This window comes from Bos taurus, chromosome 20 (assembly GCF_002263795.3).
Source record: "Bos taurus isolate L1 Dominette 01449 registration number 42190680 breed Hereford chromosome 20, ARS-UCD2.0, whole genome shotgun sequence".
NCBI lineage: Eukaryota > Metazoa > Chordata > Mammalia > Artiodactyla > Bovidae > Bos > Bos taurus.
Genome location: NC_037347.1, coordinates 4799646 through 4818777, shown reverse-complemented (window position 1 = coordinate 4818777; position 19132 = coordinate 4799646). Strand labels below are relative to the sequence as shown.

The 19132-nt window shown below is 40.7% G+C and overlaps 1 protein-coding gene across 5 annotated transcripts in view; it reads right to left on the bottom strand.

Moving 5' to 3' along the window:
- The window catches only part of CREBRF (CREB3 regulatory factor), a 64924-nt gene that overhangs the window by 22663 nt on the left and 23129 nt on the right, over positions 1 to 19132 (bottom strand). For all 5 annotated transcript variants that reach the window (XM_015459046.3, XM_002696253.6, XM_059878849.1 and 2 more), the window contains 6 exons: positions 18852 to 19047; positions 16603 to 16728; positions 14075 to 15161; positions 7596 to 7790; positions 5455 to 5644; positions 3960 to 4033 (listed from right to left, as the gene is read on the bottom strand). In XM_015459046.3, coding sequence (XP_015314532.1) covers positions 3960 to 4033; positions 5455 to 5644; positions 7596 to 7790; positions 14075 to 15161; positions 16603 to 16728; positions 18852 to 18860 — 1681 coding nt within the window. In that variant the 5' untranslated portion in view covers positions 18861 to 19047. The remainder of the gene's footprint in view (positions 1 to 3959; positions 4034 to 5454; positions 5645 to 7595; positions 7791 to 14074; positions 15162 to 16602; positions 16729 to 18851; positions 19048 to 19132) is intronic.

Sequence of the window (19132 nt, the reverse complement as noted above, 5' to 3'; positions counted from 1 at the left end):
AACAGAGGAATACATTCAGAAATATACATATTCCTGGCTCTTAACCAATTTCCCAATTGTTCCCCACCCCAGAACACAGAAAATATGTGCTTGTGGGCTTACACATACATATATACAAGCACAAAAATATATGGCCATACAGATGTGTATGATTATGGCTAAATTTATTAACTGAACAACACACAGTTATATGCCTACATGCATCCAGAGAAAAAGAGACCCAGAAGGGTTCCAGTGACCAACCACATCTCCCTGCATTATGAGTCAGCTGGGTTCTATTATAAAATGAAATAAGAATGCCCGTGACATTGGAATCATTATATATATACTTCAGTTAAGTTCAGTTGCTCAGTCATGTCTGACTCTTTGTGACCCCATGGACTGCAGCACGCCAGGCCTCCCTGTCCATCACCAACTCCCGGAGCTTTACTCAAACTCATGTCCATTGAGTTGGTGATGCCATCCAACCATCTCATCCTCTGTTGTCCCCTTCCCCTCCTGCCTTCAATCTTCCCCAGCATCAGGGTCTTTTCCAATGAGTTAGTTCTTCACATCAGGTGGCCAAAGTATTGAAGTTTCAGCTTCAGCATCAGTTCTTCCAATGAACATTCAGGGCTGATTTCCTTTAGGATGGACTGGTTGGATCTCCTTGCAGTCCAAGGGACTCTCAAGAGTCTTCTCCAACACTACAGTTCAAAAGCATCAATTCTTTGGTGCTCAGCTTTCTTTATAGTTCAATTCTCACATCCATACATGACTACTGGAAAAACCATAGCCTTGACTAGATGGACCTTTGTTGGCAAAGTAACGTTTCTGCTTTTTCACATGCTGTCTAAGTTGGTCTAACTTTTCTTCCAAGGAGTAAGCATCTTTTAATTTCATGGCTGCACTCACCAGCTGTAGTGATTTTGCTGCTGCTGCTAAGTCGCTTCAGTCATGTCTGACTCTGTGCGACCCCACAGACGGAAGCCCACCAGGCTCCCCCGTCCCTGGGATTCTCCAGGCAAGAACAGTGCAGTGGGTTGCCATTTCTGCCGGGAGCCGGCATATTGCATATTGAGTGCATATTGCATATTGAGTGCAGCACTTTCCACAGCATCATCTTTCAGGATCTGGAATAGCTCAACTGGAATTCTATCACTGCCGGGAGCCAGCGTGAGGAACTCTGCCCGTGGCAAATGTCATGAGGAAGGAGGCTCGGCATACGCAAAGGTGGGATCGAGCCTCAGGAGTCCCCGTGGAAATTCTCGAGCATCTACCCCCAAAACCAGAGTCTGCCTACTTTCTGCTTTGTGCTTTCACCTACACCTCTGACTTTACGGGGGACTATCCCCCACTACCTCTCTCTGAAAAAAGAGTTAGCTTACAGCTCCAGTTAATAATTCCTGGGTGTGACAGTGTTTCAACCTACAAACTCCTTTGGAAATCCTCTAGCCTGCTTGAATAGGTTTCTCCGGCCACATGTGATTGTTCAGAGCCTCCCAACTGTGAGAGGCAGGAGATGTTCTAAACCGTCTAAACACAGATTCCTTTGAGTAGTTAAAAGATTGATTAGAAATTGTATTGGTGAAGGGTTTTTCACTTGTTGGGCCAATGTTTGCTGCTAAGTTTCCATATCCCTTACCTGCTGTGTCCCTGGCAGTGTATTGATTAATATAATTGGTGTAAGTAGTAGCTTTAATGTTTGTAACCTTGGACCCTTGAGTTAATTCTTTTTTGTTGTAGCCCACCACACCTTTGCCCTATAGGAATGCAACTTTAATGCTTTTTGGAGGGTGGCGCCTGCCTAATCACCTTTGGAGAAAAATAAGTTTTCTGAAGAAAGGGTCTTAAAATGTTAACAGGCCTCCGGGCCAGAAGATGATGCAAATCACCTAAACTTTTGCATATGATTAAGTTTGCAGGAAGAAAGCCTGGCTTAATGCATGACTCTACCCCTTCCCCCATCATCCTCTATGCATAACTTAAGGTATAAAAACTACTTTGGAAAATAAAGTGCAGGCCTTGTTCACCGAAACTTGGTCTCCCCATGTAGTTCTTTCTCTCACCTTCTGGCTGAATTATTCAGCCTCTTTTCTCCACTGAATTTCCTCACTGAGCTATCCTCATTCTATTACTCTTTATATCTTTGATGAATATTTAAATAAATAGGTCGCCGATGCTGTCTCTCCTTCGAATAGCCTGGATCAGCCGGGGCTGGACCCCGGCACATTTCCTTCTCCAATGCATGAAAGTGAAAAATGAAAGTGAAGTCGCTCAGTCGTGTCCAACCCTCAGCGACCCCATGGACTGCAGCCTTCCAGGCTCCTCCATCCATGGGATTTTCCAGGCAAGAGTACTCGAGTGGGGTGCCACTGCCTTCTCCACCAAGGCAGGAGACTCAGGTTCAACCCCTCGGTCAGGAAGGTCTCCCAGAGAAGGAAATGGCAACCCACTCCAGTATTCTTGCCTGGAGAATCCCAAGGACAGAGGAGCCTGGGGGGTTACAGTCTGTGGGGTCACAAAGAGCTGGGCACGACTTAGTGACTGAGCACACATGCATGCACAACACTTACTGAACACTTATGTGCCAGACATCAAATCATGCTGGAGTTAAGAAAATCTCTGGAAACAAATAATAATCAATCATTTAGCCACTGTTGCACTTTCAGATACAGCTTAGCCCAACAGCTAACTGACAGTGAAGAGGACAATTTTAGAGGCAAAGGAACATATGAGCTCTTATGACACGAAGCATAAGGAAGAGTAACCAGGAAAGGGGGAGGGAGGGGTGGTCCTTATTATGGAAGATCAAAAGCAGAGCTTCCCCACCCTCTAGTTCACTATAAAAGGTTCCAAGTGTGAGATAATGATTTGCTTTCCCTGGTGGCTCAGCTGGTAAACAATCCGCCTGCAATGCAGGAGACCTGGGTTCGATCCCTGGGTCAGGAAGATCCCCTGGAGAAGGGAACAGCTACCCACTCCAGTATTCTGGCCTGGAGAATTCCATGGACTATATAGTCCATGGGGTTGCAAAGAGTTGGACACAACTGAACGATTTTCACTTTCATTTTCAACCCACAGGGACCTCCTCCCATGAGCAGCCTACTCCGTTATACTCCAGGATACCTTAGAGATGACACCTTTCTGCATGTGCCAGGATGTGAAATATCAGGAAGCACTGATCTAAACCAACGGATCCCAAGTAAGTACTAGAATGGCTGTGTAAGAGTAATCTGGGGTAACATTAAAAATATGGATTTGGGGGTTCTACTTGCATAGATTATAGTTCAGAGAACCTGGGGAGAAGTCTAGAAATCTGTAGTTTAATATGTACACACAGATGATTCTAATGAGCAATCACATTTGTAAAACACATTTCCAAACTATCCATTCAAAGGTTAAAATATACATTAGTCAATAAAACTGGCTAACTTCACACATAACTGTAAAATTGAAGTCAGAGTTTACCATGGTCACAAGAGGAGATCTGGCTTGGGAGCCACAGATAGACACTAAGAGAAGAACATGAATAAATAAGAGTATAGCTTACTGAATAGATGAACAAAAAACAGAGGCTGGCCTGGACTTCCCTGGAAGTACAGTAGACAAGAATCTATCTGCTAGTACGGGCAGTACAGGTTTGATCTCTGGTCCAGGGAGATTCCATATGCCACAGGGCAACTAAAGGCCGTGCAAAAGTACTGAGCCCAAGATCTGGAGGCTGCGAGTCTCAACTACGGAGCCCACCGGCTGCAAGAACAGAAGCCCGTGCACCTAGAGCCTGAGCTCCGTAACAAAAGAAAGCCCGAGGCAGCGACCAACACCCAGTGCTACCAAAGACAAAGCTTAAATCAAAGCGGCTGGCAGAAAGCTGGGCAGAATACAGGGAAAGCCAGAAACAAAACCAAAAATAATAAAAAGAGAGCAGTCAGCAAGGTAGATGGAAATTAATCAAATCCGTGTAAGTGTAGGCTTACCATATTCTGTATTGAGGCCCCATAATTTCACTTTATTAGCTTCATACTGCGCTTTTTTCTTTAACCGACAAGCCCTGGGAAAGGAAGGAGCAATTACTTCATTTGTTTTTTTAAAGTGAACATTCAGAATATGCTTTTTGCTACTGTCATTTTCTAACAGCAACCAAAAAAATCACTGTCTACTGATGTTTACATCAAGGGCCTCAATTACCCAAAACATACAGTATAATCGTTTATCTAAACTTATTTCTTAAAATTTCACCATTCAAAAAATAAAGCTATGGCTAATATACCAAAATAAACAGAAAGTGACAATCAAGTGTTGTAAAAAATGTGAAGTAAGTGAACCCTCATATGTTGCTTGAGGGAATGTAGAACAGTACATACAGCTACTTTGGAAAATAGTAAATATTTTTTTAATTTACTTCATTACTTTGGAAGCAGCTACTTTGGCATTTTCTTATAAAGTTAAACACACTAGGTATTTACCCAAGAGAAATGAAAACTTATGTTCACATAAACACCTGTAAGTGTGTGTGCGTGTGTGCTCAGCTGCTCTGTTGTGTCCAACTCTTTGAGACCCCATGGACTGCAGCCTGCCAGGCTCCTCTGTCCATGGGATTTTTCAGGCAAGAATACCAGAGTAGGTTGTCATTTCCTCCTCCTGGGGATCTTGCCAACCTAGGGAATGAACCCGCATCTCCCACACTAGCAGACAGATTCTTCACCACTAAGCCCCCTGAGAAACTCAAGGAAACATTTATGGTGACTTTATTTGTAACCGCCAATAATTAGAAACTACTCAACTATCCTTCACCTGGTGAACAGATACACTGAAGTATTAATATATCACTTCAAAGGACTAGTACCATCAATAAAGAGTATCAAACTGTTAGTCCACACAACATGGATGAATCTCAAATTCATCCTGTGTGAAATCAAAGCCAGACTCAAAGGATGCACAGAATGATTTCATCTGTATTCTAGAAAAGGCACAACTGTAGGAACAGAAAACAGATCGGTGGTTGGGAGGAGTCAGGGTGAGAAAAGGAGTTCACTTTTACAAAGAGGCAAAGGAAAATTTTTAAGGTGATAACAACATTCAGTATCTTGATTATGGTTGTGGTTACATAATTGTAACCACAAAACTCACAGAAGAATACACTATAAGGGAAGACAAGTAAATTATACTCAATTAAAAAAAACCCTGACTTGTTGCAAAACAAACAAAAAATAAAGCTATGATAAAAATTTTCATTTTTATACTACAATATAAGGCCCTTGAGTTCATTCACTTCTCCCCTTTAAAAACTTATTCCATGAAGCATAAGTACCATCATTTATTTTCAAAGGAAAAATTATAATACTCTCATTGTTCTATTTATAAAAGGATATTTCTGAAAAAAATGGCTGAAGGCCATCTCCTCTATGAAAGCTCACTGAAGTCTAACCTCACCTCCCTTCAACTACATGAGTGAACATGATTACCATTTACCTGGAAGCCAGCTTATTTTTCTCCTTCCTTGACCTTGGCCGGGCTGTTAGGGGAAGCTCACTGACTGGAGTCAGATCACTAATCACTTTATTCAGCTTCCGCAGTTCGTTGCCTATCTGGAGCAGTTTTTTAGGGTTTGGAGTCAGGTCTTCCACATCTGTTCTCCGAGACTTCTTGACTGCATATTTTCCTACAGATGATTTAAAAGAAGTTTAAGTGAGATCATTTTATTTAACAAGAGATACATTTTCTATAGACATTTAAAAATCCATCTCTCTCTTCCCTTTTCTTTTTCAGCATATGAACAATCTACGGAAGGAGGGCTGGACTCCTCTTCTTCCCACCTTGTGACAGCAAGAAATGGAGGTAATATGGCACAACTCTATCTTTTTCCCAGCCCTTCTCCATCTTAAGGTTTGCAGCCCCACTATGACAGATTCTTAATTATTTGCTGCTGCTGCTGCATCTCTTCAATCGTGTCCGACTCTATGCGACCCCATAGACAGCAGCCCACCAGGCTTCCCGTCCCTGCATGGAAGTAATAATCAAATCTCAGGACTATAGTGCAAGCTCATCTGCACATAAAAATCAGGGCTCGGATATAGTATATGGTCAGGAACAAATTTGGAAATTTTACCCAAACCAAGACGTTTATACCGCTATGACTGAAAATATGTCAGACCTATATATTCCTGTGTTGAACTCAAAAGTCCAGCAAATAAGGATTGCCTTTTCAGAAACTCTGTCTTCAGTCAGGTTGATACACAACAGTACCCAAGACTCAGAAAGACCTTCCCTACCACTGCAGGCAAGAGGGATGGCTCTGTCCTCTGACGGCAATACCCTGAACAACATTCCTAGAACTCATTACATGCTACTTGGACCTGTTTATTGGACCTGTCTTTTCATTTCTGGCAGAAAACTGATCCCAAGTCAAAAACCAGGTCTTCCATTCACTGAAAGGTAGTAGAATACAGACCTGAGTGCTATGGAAAGGGAAAATGAGGTACAAATATACTTCTGATACACCATCTGTGTCACAAACGCTTAGCAACTTAAATCTGTAGCAGGAGCAACTAATAAACTGTTTATTGAGCTTCAGACCTACTAGTGCCCTCTACCTTCTCAGTACAGACTTTGGATTAAGGTAAAAATAAAATTTGTGCAGAAGAAATTCTACTCAATTACATCCTCTTGGGTTCATAGTCGAAATCTGGCCTAAGACTATAAGCTTCTCCTGATTCCTACTGTTTAGTTTTTCCTACTCCATTCCTTCTCTCCACAATTATTCTTTCTTTTCCTTTCCATTCTCTCTTCTCCCACCACAATTTTGATTCCTATCTCCCTGTTTACATTTAGGCCTGGAGACTGGATAAGAATGAAAGACAGAGGTGCCGGAGCCCATTCTCTTCCTCCTCAATCCTTCTTTCTTGCTAACAGCAGCTGCAACAGGTCAGCAATCAGCAGGCTCCTGGTCATTTCCTGGGTAGGACAGGTAGACTAAGAAGTGACTAGAAATCATTTTTACGCAAGCTTTCCTCCTTGTTTAGGTGATGGCTGTTAAAACTGAAAAAAGCTATTCACTAATGAAGAGCAATCACAGCAAATACAGAAGCTCTATTGCTCTACTCTCCCATTTGTTAGGAGGGGTTGAACCTATATACAATGTTTAATGATTAAGTATTGTGATTTACTATCTCTATTTGAAAGTGACTTAAAATATTAGGGACAGATGGTTACTAAGACTTACCATGGTGATCATGAAATGAACTGAAAGCGACTCAGTCGTGTCTGACTCTCTGCAACCCCATGGACTATACAATCCATGGAATTCTCCAGGCCAGAATACTGGAGTGGGTAGCCTTTCTGTTCTCCAGGGGATCTTCCCAACCCAGGGACCTAACCCTGATCTCCCACATCACAGGCAGATTCTCCACCAGCTGAGACACAAGGGGACCCCTTGCGGTGTGCATGGTGCACGCAAACGTCACTACGTAATATACCTGAAACTACGATAACGTAATATTGAATGTCCACTATATTTTAAAAAGAAGAAGAAGAAATAAAGAAAGAAAAAAGAAGGAAAGGAAGGAAGGAAGGGAGGGACACACACAACACGTATGATCAAAATCCCCTCTCACCATGGTGTAAGCCGTTTTTCTGATACATGTTACTTGGCAAGGTCTCTCGGTTCCATTCAGATGGCCTCAGCATCCTCTCTTGCTGTGATGGTGTGAGTTGCTCACTGTACTCCCAGAAGTACCTTCTTTTACCTCTCTTCCGAGAGGTAACTGAAGTCATCTCCTTCAAGTCTTCCACAGAATCATTTTCATAGCCTTAAAAAAAGAAAATGCCCACCCCCCAATACTTCTTAAGTTTCACAAATTTTAATAAACTAAGCAAGAAAAACAAAAAGATTCCTTCTATTTACTACTTGACACATTTCACCTGAAAACATCATTAGCATGTCAGAGAATAAACAAAATCTGTAAAAATGACATTTAATATAGATATTTCTAACTCATAAAATATTCAGAGATTAATAAACAGAAATAACTACACTGTGTATCTTCCTTAGGTTTCTCTTTGGTTAGTACACAACACTTTTTTTGTATCATCACATAATATTGAGAGAATAATGAAATCCAGCTACAGGAAGACAATCCAATCTAAAAATGGGCAGAGACCTAAGTGTACATTTCCCCAAAGAAGACATACAGATAGCCAATAGGCACACGAAAAAGATGCTCAATGTCGCTACTTGTCAAAGAAACACAGATCAAAACCACAATGGGTAACACCTCTCACCAGTCAGAATGGCCGTCATTAAAAAGTCCACAAGCAATAAATGCTGGAGAGGATGTGCATGTTGACGGAAATGTAAGTTGGTAGAGGCACTATGGAAAACAGTATGAAGGATCCTTCAAAAACTAAAAAGAGAGTTGCCACAGGATTCAGCAATTCCACTCCCGGGCATATATCCAAAGAACACTCTAGTTCAAAAAGATACACGCACCACAATGTTCACAGCAGCACTATTTATAATAGCCAAGACTTGGAAGCAACCTAAATGCCCATCGACTGTTGAATGGGTAAAGAAGATAGAATACTACTCAGCCATAAAAAAGAACAAAACCATGCCATTTGCAACAACATGGACAAAAGTACAGATTATCATATTAAGTGAAGTCATACAAAGAAAAATAAATACCATATGATATCACTTATATGTAGAATCTAAAATATGATACAAATGAACTTATTTTACAAAAGAGACTCAGTTCAGTTCAGTGCAGTTCAGTCGCTCAGTTGTGTCCGACTCTTTGCGACCCCATGAATCGCAGCACACCAGGCCTCCCTGTCCATCACCAACTCCCGGAGTTCACTGAGACTCGCATCCATTGAGTCAGTGATGCCATCCAGCCATCTCATCCTCTGTCGTCCCCTTCTCCTCCTGCCCCCAATCCCTCCCAGCATCAGAGTCTTTTCCAATGAGTCAACTCTTCGCATGAGGTGGCCAAAGTACTGGAGTTTCAGCTTAAAACAGACTCATGGACATAGAAAATAAACCTGATTACCAAAGAGGAAAGTGGGGGGAGGAATAAATTAAGAGTTTGGGATCTGTGGACAGAAACTACTATATATAAACAAAAGATACTACTGCATAGTAGGGGACTATCTACAATATCCTATAATAGCCTATAGAGAAAAGAATATGAAAAAGATTTTATGTGTACATAACTCAGGCACTTAGCTGCATACTAGAGACTAACGCAACACTGCATGAATCAACTATGTTTCAACTTTTAGAAAAGGAAATGCAGTCTCTACCATTAGTTAATGATGGTACTTAGAGACTATACAATTTCTTTGATGTCTTTATGTATTTGAAACATTTCCAGACAGAAAGCTGTTGCATTTCTCGGATGGTAACCTACCAGGCAGAATTCTGTCAGGCAGCAGTGCAGTGGTTTTCTTCCTACTTCCCACCCTATCCTTTTTGTAAAAGTACAAGAATGACAGTTCTCACACAGGCTATTCAAATAAAAACATATGCCTATTCTAACTAATATTTTATCAGAAGCAATTTGAATTTACTTCACTTTTTAAGAACCTATCTTCCCTACTAAAAGGAAGTTTCAAAAAAAATTCTGGGCCACTGGAACTACTGGTTTGACCCAATACAGGATGATCTGTAAAACTAAAATACCCTCAGAGCACATCCATCTTACAAGTACAAATGGGCTGTGCACAGAATATGTTGTTGTTCGCTAAGTCACATCTGACTCTGTGACCTCATGGACTGTATGTAGCACACCACGCTCCTCTGTCCTCCACTATCTCCCGGAGTTAGTTCAAATCCATGTCCACTGAGTCGGTGATGCTATCTAACCATCTCATCCTCTGCTACCCTCTTCTCCTTTTGTCTCCAATCTTTCTCAGCATCAGGGTCTTTTTCAACAAGTCGACTCACTCTTCACCATCAGGTGGCCAAAGTATTAGAGCTGCAGCAACAGTCCTTCCAATGAATATTCAGGGTTAGTTCCCTCTGGGATTGACTGGTTTGATCTCCTTGCAGTTCAAGGGACTCTCAAGTCTTCTGTAGCACCACAATTTGAAAACATCAATTCTTTGGCACTCAGCCTTCTTTCTGGTACAGCTCTCACATCCATACATGACTACTGGAAAAACCATAGCTTTGACTATACCTCAACACAGACAGGTGCACCAACTGAAATACTCCCATCAGTGTCAAGAACTGGCGTCCCACATTTAAGTGTTCTTGCCCGGAGAATCCCAGGGACGGGGAAGCCTGGTGGGCTGTCGTCTATGGGGTCGCACAGAGTCGGACATGACTGAAGTGACTTAGCAGTAGCAGCAGCCCAAAGTATAAAGGAAACACTTTCACATGTAACTTTCTCAGGCAACCCATCCCCCCGACACTTTATTTGATATGTTCCTCAGGTGGCCTAGATTTCTGGGAAAACACTGTCTCTCTCATTTAAGGAATGTACTCACATATTTTGTGAGTACTCACAGGTATTTCATCTGAGGCTTCTAAGAACCTGGTAGGAAGAGGTTATTAACCCTATTTACACAAACATGCTCATGGAGGTTTAAGTGATTTGGCAAAGCTGGGACTGGCTCAGGCCCCACGACTCCAGCTCCAATTTGGCTTCCTACTTTTCCTGTATCTATCCAGTTGAGTGGTCTGAATAGAAATTTTTTCCCGTATATATTCCATGTTAAATCCAAACTGTCATTAGGATTTGGACTTCTCCTCTCCTATCCAAATTAGTTATCAGTTTTGCTTAATTCATATGTCCAGGCTTTTTCCAAAACAGTGTTTAAGGGTATCCATTTTCTTTAACCTAAAATTTTCTAAAGTATATACCATAAATTCACAATAACGTGTGTGCACACATAAATACACACACAAAGGATTTGTTAAAGTCTTTCAATTACAAGACTACTGTGATCAAGTAGCATGCAGAAAAGTTATTCAATATATTCCAAGATCACTGGTCTTGCATTTAAGATGATTAAATATTTCTCCAAGTGTGTTCATAGGAACACGATTGCTGTAAACTATGCCCTCAATCCCAAGTGAGCTCTGTGGTCAAAGAAATTTTAAGAAGCACTCATCTCGCCTCTCTCGCAAGTCACAGCGCACAGAAGAGCAGCAGACCAAGAGACCCCAGCTGCACACAGGCCCACTAAACCTCAAGCTACATGAAGACAAGAGTCGTGCCAATTCTGCTGACCTCTGCACAGCCAACAATTAGTACACATAGCCTCCAACACAAGACAGATACACCCCCCACTGTTTTTTTAAACAAATCAGTGATTTGTTTAATGTACAAATGTACATTTCCCATGGAGACTTTTCTGTTTTCTTTTCATTTGATGGATCACCATATTGATCTAATTCATTCCTTCCTGACACAATTACCAAAAGGTAGTCAAAAAGGTGACACAGACGCCTAAAAGTCTGATCACACACCTTTGATTAGTGCAGGTTACTGCCATTAAGCTGGTAAAGCCTATCATGAAAATGTTTAGTAGGAATTACAAACTAAACTCTCATTCTGGGGACCTAAATCTTAGTCTTACAACCATGTAATTCCATGACCCCAAACAGTTGTTGCTTGTCCTCAGAACAGGCTCTATTAAAACTTGGGAGCAAGTCCAGAGCAGGGACTGAAACTCCATTTTACACCTTTCCTGGGGCTTTGTAGACTCAGGCACTGTTGTAGCCAACTGCCAAGAAACAGCATCAAGGGAGCTAGTCATCACAAAAGGGCCTTTGTACACTGTCTGCTGCAAATTAAACCAATCAACCCACTCTAAAACTAGCACTCTCAAGAAACTATAACCATCCCACTTTTCTGCTTCAAAGAATTTCTTCTTGCCTCTCACCAATTCACATTTGTATTCTTAAAGTAGCCTGTTTAGCTCTTTTTTCCAAGAAGGGAAATTTTCATTAGCAAATGTGAATAAATCCCCAAAATACCACAAAATATCATTGATTTGAGGTTAAAGCATTTCATTTGTTGACATTTGTGAGACGCGTCCAAGTAATCCTAACCAAAGAGGTTTTACTTCAAGTCAACTGGAAGTGAGTGAATTAAATGCCATCCAAACATTTAGCATTGTTAAACAGCACCAAGAGGAAGGCTTCACCTTGCCAAGTGCCAGCTAATGCATCTCTGTTTTAAAGCGGTGTTGGCTGCTTAACACCAACAAACTCAAGAATCAGGGTTCTCCTACCAGGACAGGGCAAGAGAATGTGGCAGGACAGAAAAGCACCAGCTGTAACAAGGCTTGCCCTTCCCTACGAGAGTCAAAAGACAGAGAAAACGGAAATGCGAGTCAGGTTATGAAGTGGTTTCTCTTCATAGGCCTACTCATCTCTCAACACATTTATCCAGGTGAAACCAAGTCAAAAGATCAAGGATGAACTTAAACCGCAGTTAAAAGTCAAAGAAAAGTGGGAATTCCCTAGTGGTCCGGTGGTTAGGACTCCACGCTCTCAATGTCAAGGGCCCAGGTTCCATCCCTGGTCAGGGAACTAAGATCTCATCCAAAAAAAAAAAAAGTCAAAGCAAAGCAAACCTAAAACCAGAAGCAGAATAAACAGTATAGTCCTTGCCCGCCTTGACTGGTGATGGCAGAATTTACTCCCTCAGGAATATTTAAAAGGAATATTTACATACTCCTTTTAGTGTCAACTGGTAAAGAAATTTTTCTTCTCTACACTTTCCATTTCCTAGTTATTACTCCTTGTCTTGATCCTTCCCCTCCCTTCTACCCTAATTCTAAATACGGGATTCAGAACAGTAGGGCTGACCTGTCAGGCTGTAAGGACCACCAACAGCACTCTGGCCTCCCCATGGGAGGGAGCTACGTAACTACCACTAACTGCAAAGACAACTCTCCTTCAAACACCTCAAAGCAGATCCATTAACTGGCTGAGAGAAAAGTTTTCTTGCTAAGTAGAAAAGACAACTGGTTCTATCGAGACTATACTGAGTACTAAAGTAAACCAAAGAAAATGCACAAACCCTGTTCCTCCACAGCAAAGTACCTTTTCCTTACTTGAAACTCCACCCAAGTCAAACAATTTAGTTGTATCAAATGCATAAATCTAAGCATTTATGCAACAGAAAAAGTTCACTAAGACGAAAGTCTCTCAGCAATAATACGCTTCACTGGCCACAATACAGCTACTGCTGCACCTGCTATGGCTCAAAAACCTTGCTGGAGATTAAATATCAATGTTTATATTGCCCCAAATTCCAACAACAAAAGGGTTCTCTTTGACAATTCATGAAGTTTTTAATAACTTGGTCTTTTATGTAGAAGTTATAGTATTAACATTATTTTTGAAGAATAACTTTCATTTAAATGTGAAGATCTTCACCTCTTTGTGAATTTTTAACTCTATGCCACTTGGAAATACCATTTTCATAAATAAAAACTGCATGAGCCAACCGTGACAAGAGCCCAGCCATGTACATGCTGAAGTGAACCAGTTCCCCACAGATTTCATTTTCTTTTTCCCTTTTATTTATAATGTGCTGTATATAAACAGAGCAGAGACTCCTTCATGCTCATTAAATTAAAGCATGTATTTTTCTTCAATGGAAAAATACTGTGCAAATGAAAGATGCAGCAGACACAAAGAAAAAGCTGTCTTTTACATTATTCATTAAACAGGCTTCGTTGGTTATTAGGCATGAGTAATACAAACCATCATCACTTGATTCACTATTCTTGGGATTCCAAACTTACCTTAAGTCTAACAGAGGGACAAAGGCAGAAATAGGAATATTTTTAAACCAATCAAGTTTGGCATCTTGGCACAGCTGCTCAAAGAGTGACAAATCAGGTCACTTAACATAAGATAAATTAAGAAGCAGCCCTCAAGGAACCAGCATATGAACCACACATGAGCAAGAATGATTATTTTAAAACTGTTTAAATAGATAAGAACAAGTATATATCCAAGCCAAGATACTAAGTCATTTAATCTCCAAACTCAGACAAAGAAAGTCCACAGCAAAACTATTTCAAGAGAGTAGGAAACAGTTTGGTAAGCCTCCAAATAATGTAATACCTGGTTCAGAGAAAGTGTCACTAATGTCATCATCCTTGTCATCTTCATAATCCTCTTCCTCTTCTTCCTCTTCCTCGTTTTCAGAAAGTTCGTGCTCGCTGCCAAATCCTTCATCGTGGTCCTCGTCATCAACATCCTCCTCATCCTCCTCATCCTCTTCAGGACTGCATTTGGTTGGCTGTTCACCCAAGTTGTCAGAGACAAAAAGGGAATAATTGTGCTCTTCTTTTTTCTGGGATGAATCTGAGACCGATGTGCTGGCAGAAAGGCTGCTACTCTCTCCTGCTGCAACTGACCCAGGCCCCTCCTGAGGCAGGGGACTGAGTAATAGTTCCTGGGTTTCTTTAAAAGGCAAAGCTGGAGTGGCATGACCCTGCAGAGGCTCTGTCCCTTTTTTCTCTGGTCTCTTGGCTACTGCACCACAGTAGCAAGTGTTTTCCTTTGCTGCATCTGCATGAACCTGGCTCAAGAGAGGCCGGCTCTGCTGCACTGGGTTGATCTTTACCTTTGCCTTTTTCACATAGTCTTTACATTCAACATGAAAGTTCACTTTCTCATTATGATACATGTTGGTCTTCACCATGATTTGTGTGCTTGAAGTGGGTTTACTTGCTTTTTGGACACAGTCTGACAAAGGGACCTCAGCTTGAAGAGTCTTAGAAGAACACACAGGGGCAGCTGCTCTGCTTGTGATCTTTTTACCAGGGAATGAAGAGGCCAAGGGATTTTGTTTGACACTGAAAAGTGAGTCAGGGTAATAAAGGGAATCAGAAACAGACTGTGAGTCCTCGCTATTGAGCTGGGCCAGAGTTGGAGTTTTACTTATGACCTCTTCATCTTGGTAAGGGCTGGAAAAGTCATCAAGACCCAAGTAATCCACTTCTTTTGTTCCCCAGATGTCACAGCTGGTTAGTTTGGTGTACTTCGTTAAGTCTTCACAGTATGTATCCCACTGTTCCCAGTTTGAGGTTAAAGTACCCTCATTATCTAGGACATCTGTGAAAGACTCCAGATTTTCAATGTCTTTGCAGTCCTCCAAAGAAAGGAAGTTGTCTCTAGGATTCTGTTGGTAGTTCATCTCTCTATCCTGAGAAAGGTTAAAAAAAAAATTACATACCATATTTAAGGAAAACATTAATAACCTATATCCTCACTTTCATGTATTAGGTAAACAGTACTCAACCTTTGGTCTGTTTTAAGATAAAGACTACTTACATGTCACTCTACCATTCCATATAGTATCATTTCCTTGGGCAAGGAAAAAAAAAAGAGGGAAACTATGTCCCCTGAGAAACTTAGGCATGGTCAAGGGCTCTTGAACTTCACTATAAACACTCTTCCTGAAAAAGTTTACATTTCCTGATCTTTAACTCAGAAAGGATTTGGAGATCTTCTTAGAAACAAGCTTCATTTATAAAGCAAATAATAAAGGCCTTTCCTTCATCATAGAAGAATCTGTCCTCCTAAGTCAGAACTTATACACAGAGTGAAGAGCAATCCACAGAGAGCTGAAACTCAGCCACAGAAAGATGAAATCTTTGGAAAGAACCTGTACCAACTCTTGGGCTTGGGGAATAAAATACTTCTCTCATTAGTACTGTACTTCTCATGAGTAGAGATATAATTTTTAAAATGTCAGTATGACTATGCAGCCATTAACAAGAATACATGTAAGCTCTAATGTATTAAGATGAAAGGCCACTTACCATGTTATGTTAGGAGTTAAGCTACAGAATACTGTATTAATATGTCATACAATTTAAAATATTCATATATTAATTTATTATTAATTTTACATGCATAGAAAAACTCTGTTGGTCTTAATTACCTTTAGGGAGAAGGTTTGGTGGGTGGAGGCTCAGTAAGAAAATGAGGAAATTTTCTGTTTTCCAGTCTGTTTTTGTTCTGTATCAATTTTTCCATTGGTCTGTTTGCTTTGTTTTGTTTTTCCTTTTGCTTGCATATGTGTCTTTGTGTGTTTTACCAGTTTTACTGAAGTAGAGTTTACATACAACAAAATTCACCTCTACAAAGTGTACAACTCGATAATTTTTTAGTAAATTAACAGACTTGTGTCAGCTTTCCAGTTTTCATATACCTATGCTGCTTAAATTGCATGTAATTTAAATTATTCTTAAGTGTCTATTTACCTCAAGAATAAATGATAAGTATATTCAGATATTGCTTGGAATTGCTATTTTTGCCTCACATTCTCTGTAGTACATGCCTTGCTCAATGTTATCATTCCTAAATATCCTAGCTGAAAAGTCTTTTAACTGTTGGGCTAAAAGATGCCTTCTCATCCTCATTGTCAAAAACTAGATCTAAGGATGTTTAGATCTTTCCTCCTACTATTTTCAATGGCTTCATACATCCTGCCAAAATACTATGACTGATACTAATATGCATTAAGTTTGGCCTAATCACATTCTTTTTTATAAAGAAGGCTTAAAAAGGCCTTTATAAATAAAAAAACTATACCTTTACCCCAAATTGATTAAAGCAGAATCCAAGAAAATGTTACTTACCAGTTCATACATGAAATCTGGATCTGAACTGTTTGCTAAGAGATCTGTGCTCATCAGAGTCTGTTCTGAAAAGGTGTGGCTTCGAAAGGCATCCCCAAAAGGCGGATCCATTCCGCTTACACTAGGCTACAACAGAGTGATTTTAATTTTGCAAAGTTAATGACTGCTTCAAGGCCAATTACATACAAGACCCACCACCATACCTATCAAGTAATTATTTTCAGAACAATTTTGTATTTTTTTTCCGCTTAACATTAAAACAACACTAAGATGCATTAAACATGGGAAAAGGAACAGAGTGGCAATGGTTAATAGTACCTAATTTCTAAAAACTAAAGCTTATTTAGGCACCGGAGTCAGCACATCGTGCCCTAATGAGTACTTTTATTTATTAGCTATATAACGTGTCTTCAAACCCATCTCTAACACCACCAGCTGTTCTAACTCCACAAAGTAGAGGATCCCCTGCCATTTCCTGGAGTCAGCAGAGGTAGCAAGACAGTCTCACTCTACACTCCTCAATGAATTCAATGTCTTACTTCCCCAAACAACTGAAAGACCATTTGGGCATCTCTAGTCCAAAAATGCCTCCAGGAATGTGATGGAGATAGGATGAGCCAAATATCAAAAAATCTGCTGAGTGAGGCCAGTAACTGGAATATGAACTTAGTAGCCTTAATCTTGATCCCTAAGAAGGGTACAATTTCTAGGACAAAATAAGAAAGGGAGAAAATAAAAAGACTCAGCACCCAGAGTTAATGCTCCTTCTTTTTTCTTTGTCCCCCCTTTCCCATTTCAGTATCTATACAAAACACTCCAGGGTGAAGTTCAGGATAACACTCCTAAAAAGTGGCCCACACAAGTCAAACTCCTCACTTTGAAATCTAACTTGGATAAAGAAAGAAGATGGGAAAGAATAAAAATTCCCTCTTTACCTTTTTGTTATTTTCCAAGTTACTGTCAAAACTTTAAAAATTTATATTATAGTCTACTTGCTTATATTTCTCTATTCATATACATATACTTTCTACCTAACAGTGACTGACCCATTTTTATGCACTTTTTCATCATGTTTTTCTTTATGAGTATGTCCCATCCCAGGGATGGGTGGCTCAGTTGTAAAGAATCCACCTACCAATGAAGGAGATGTGGATTCGATCCCGGGGTCGCTAAGATCCCCTGGAGAAGGAAATGGCAACCCACTCCAGTATCCTTGCCTGAGAAACCCCATGGATGGAGGAGCCTGGAGGGCTACAATGTACAGCGTCGCAAACAGTCAGACACAGCTTAGTGACTAAACAACTTCCCATCCCATTCTTTTGTTCCTAATCTTCTGCAACCTGTAGGCTGCCAAGTTCAAAGTGTTTTATGGACATAACTTCAAGTATTCAATAAACAGCAAATGAAACTGTGAATGGGAAAGAACTGGAAATAGGTATCTGTAGTCCACTTGCTCTAGTGGTTGGGGTGGAAAGAGGCCACTGGTCCACAAACCCCTTTCTTCCTTCACTGCCTGCTGGACCATCTCAGCAAGTTGTTGATTTCCTGTGCTCAAGGCACAGTTCTGCCTGGCCCCACATAAAGCTACCTTATAGTCCCTGGCCTCTCATTATTTCTAGGTTTTTCACTAGCACAAAACAGGAAAGGATAAGAGCTAACCATTGGAGGGGGAAGGGAGGACGTTTGGACATGCAGAGCGGGGAATAGGAGGGTTCATTTATTCTTTCAGTGATTGCCTCAAACCAGTAATTACCATAGCATAAACAGTCATTCTTAGATATGTTTTGTGGGAGGTGTGTGTGTGTGTGTGTGTGTGTGTGTGTGTGTATCTGGGAGATATATATAGGGGTGGGTGGGTGTGTGTGTGTGAAAGAGACATTTGCAGTCCCTCACCATTTCCTCCTAATTGAATCCGATGGGCATGAAGGGAGAGGAACAATGGGAAAAAGAAGATACAGGGGAATGAAATGGGCTTTCTGTGGCAGATTAATTTTCTAGGGATTTGGTTTAGCCCCCATAAAAGTCAGCACTTCTGTCACCTTTTAACCAATCTTTCGTTCACATTGCTCCATGTGTCAAGCTCAATGAATTTCAAAGCTGTGGCAAAGGAAGGATATCTATTCAAAGCCAGCTGACAGCAGCAGCAGAATGTCTTTACATACAGCACAGAGTCGCACTAAGACCCGGAAAACCTACAGACCTGGCCGCAGCAGGACTAGAAAACCCTGCCCCTGCCCTGTGTGGTTTACCTGAGGCATTTCCAAGCCCGGATCCTGAGAGTCTGAGCCCACACTTCTCTTTGTTCTTGTTTGTAGATTCCTTTCCAGCTTTACTTTTATTTCAAGACCAAAGATGATTTTCACAACAAACAGCAGGTTTTCCAGGATGCCTTCAATTCAACTGCTTGGATCACTTGTTTTTTTTTCTTAATAATTCTGTGCGAATCTGTCAAACAACACAAAGTAACTTCACTGAAAATGCCACTAAAAACAAGTTGACCTTTCAAAAAAGACATTAACAAAGAACACTT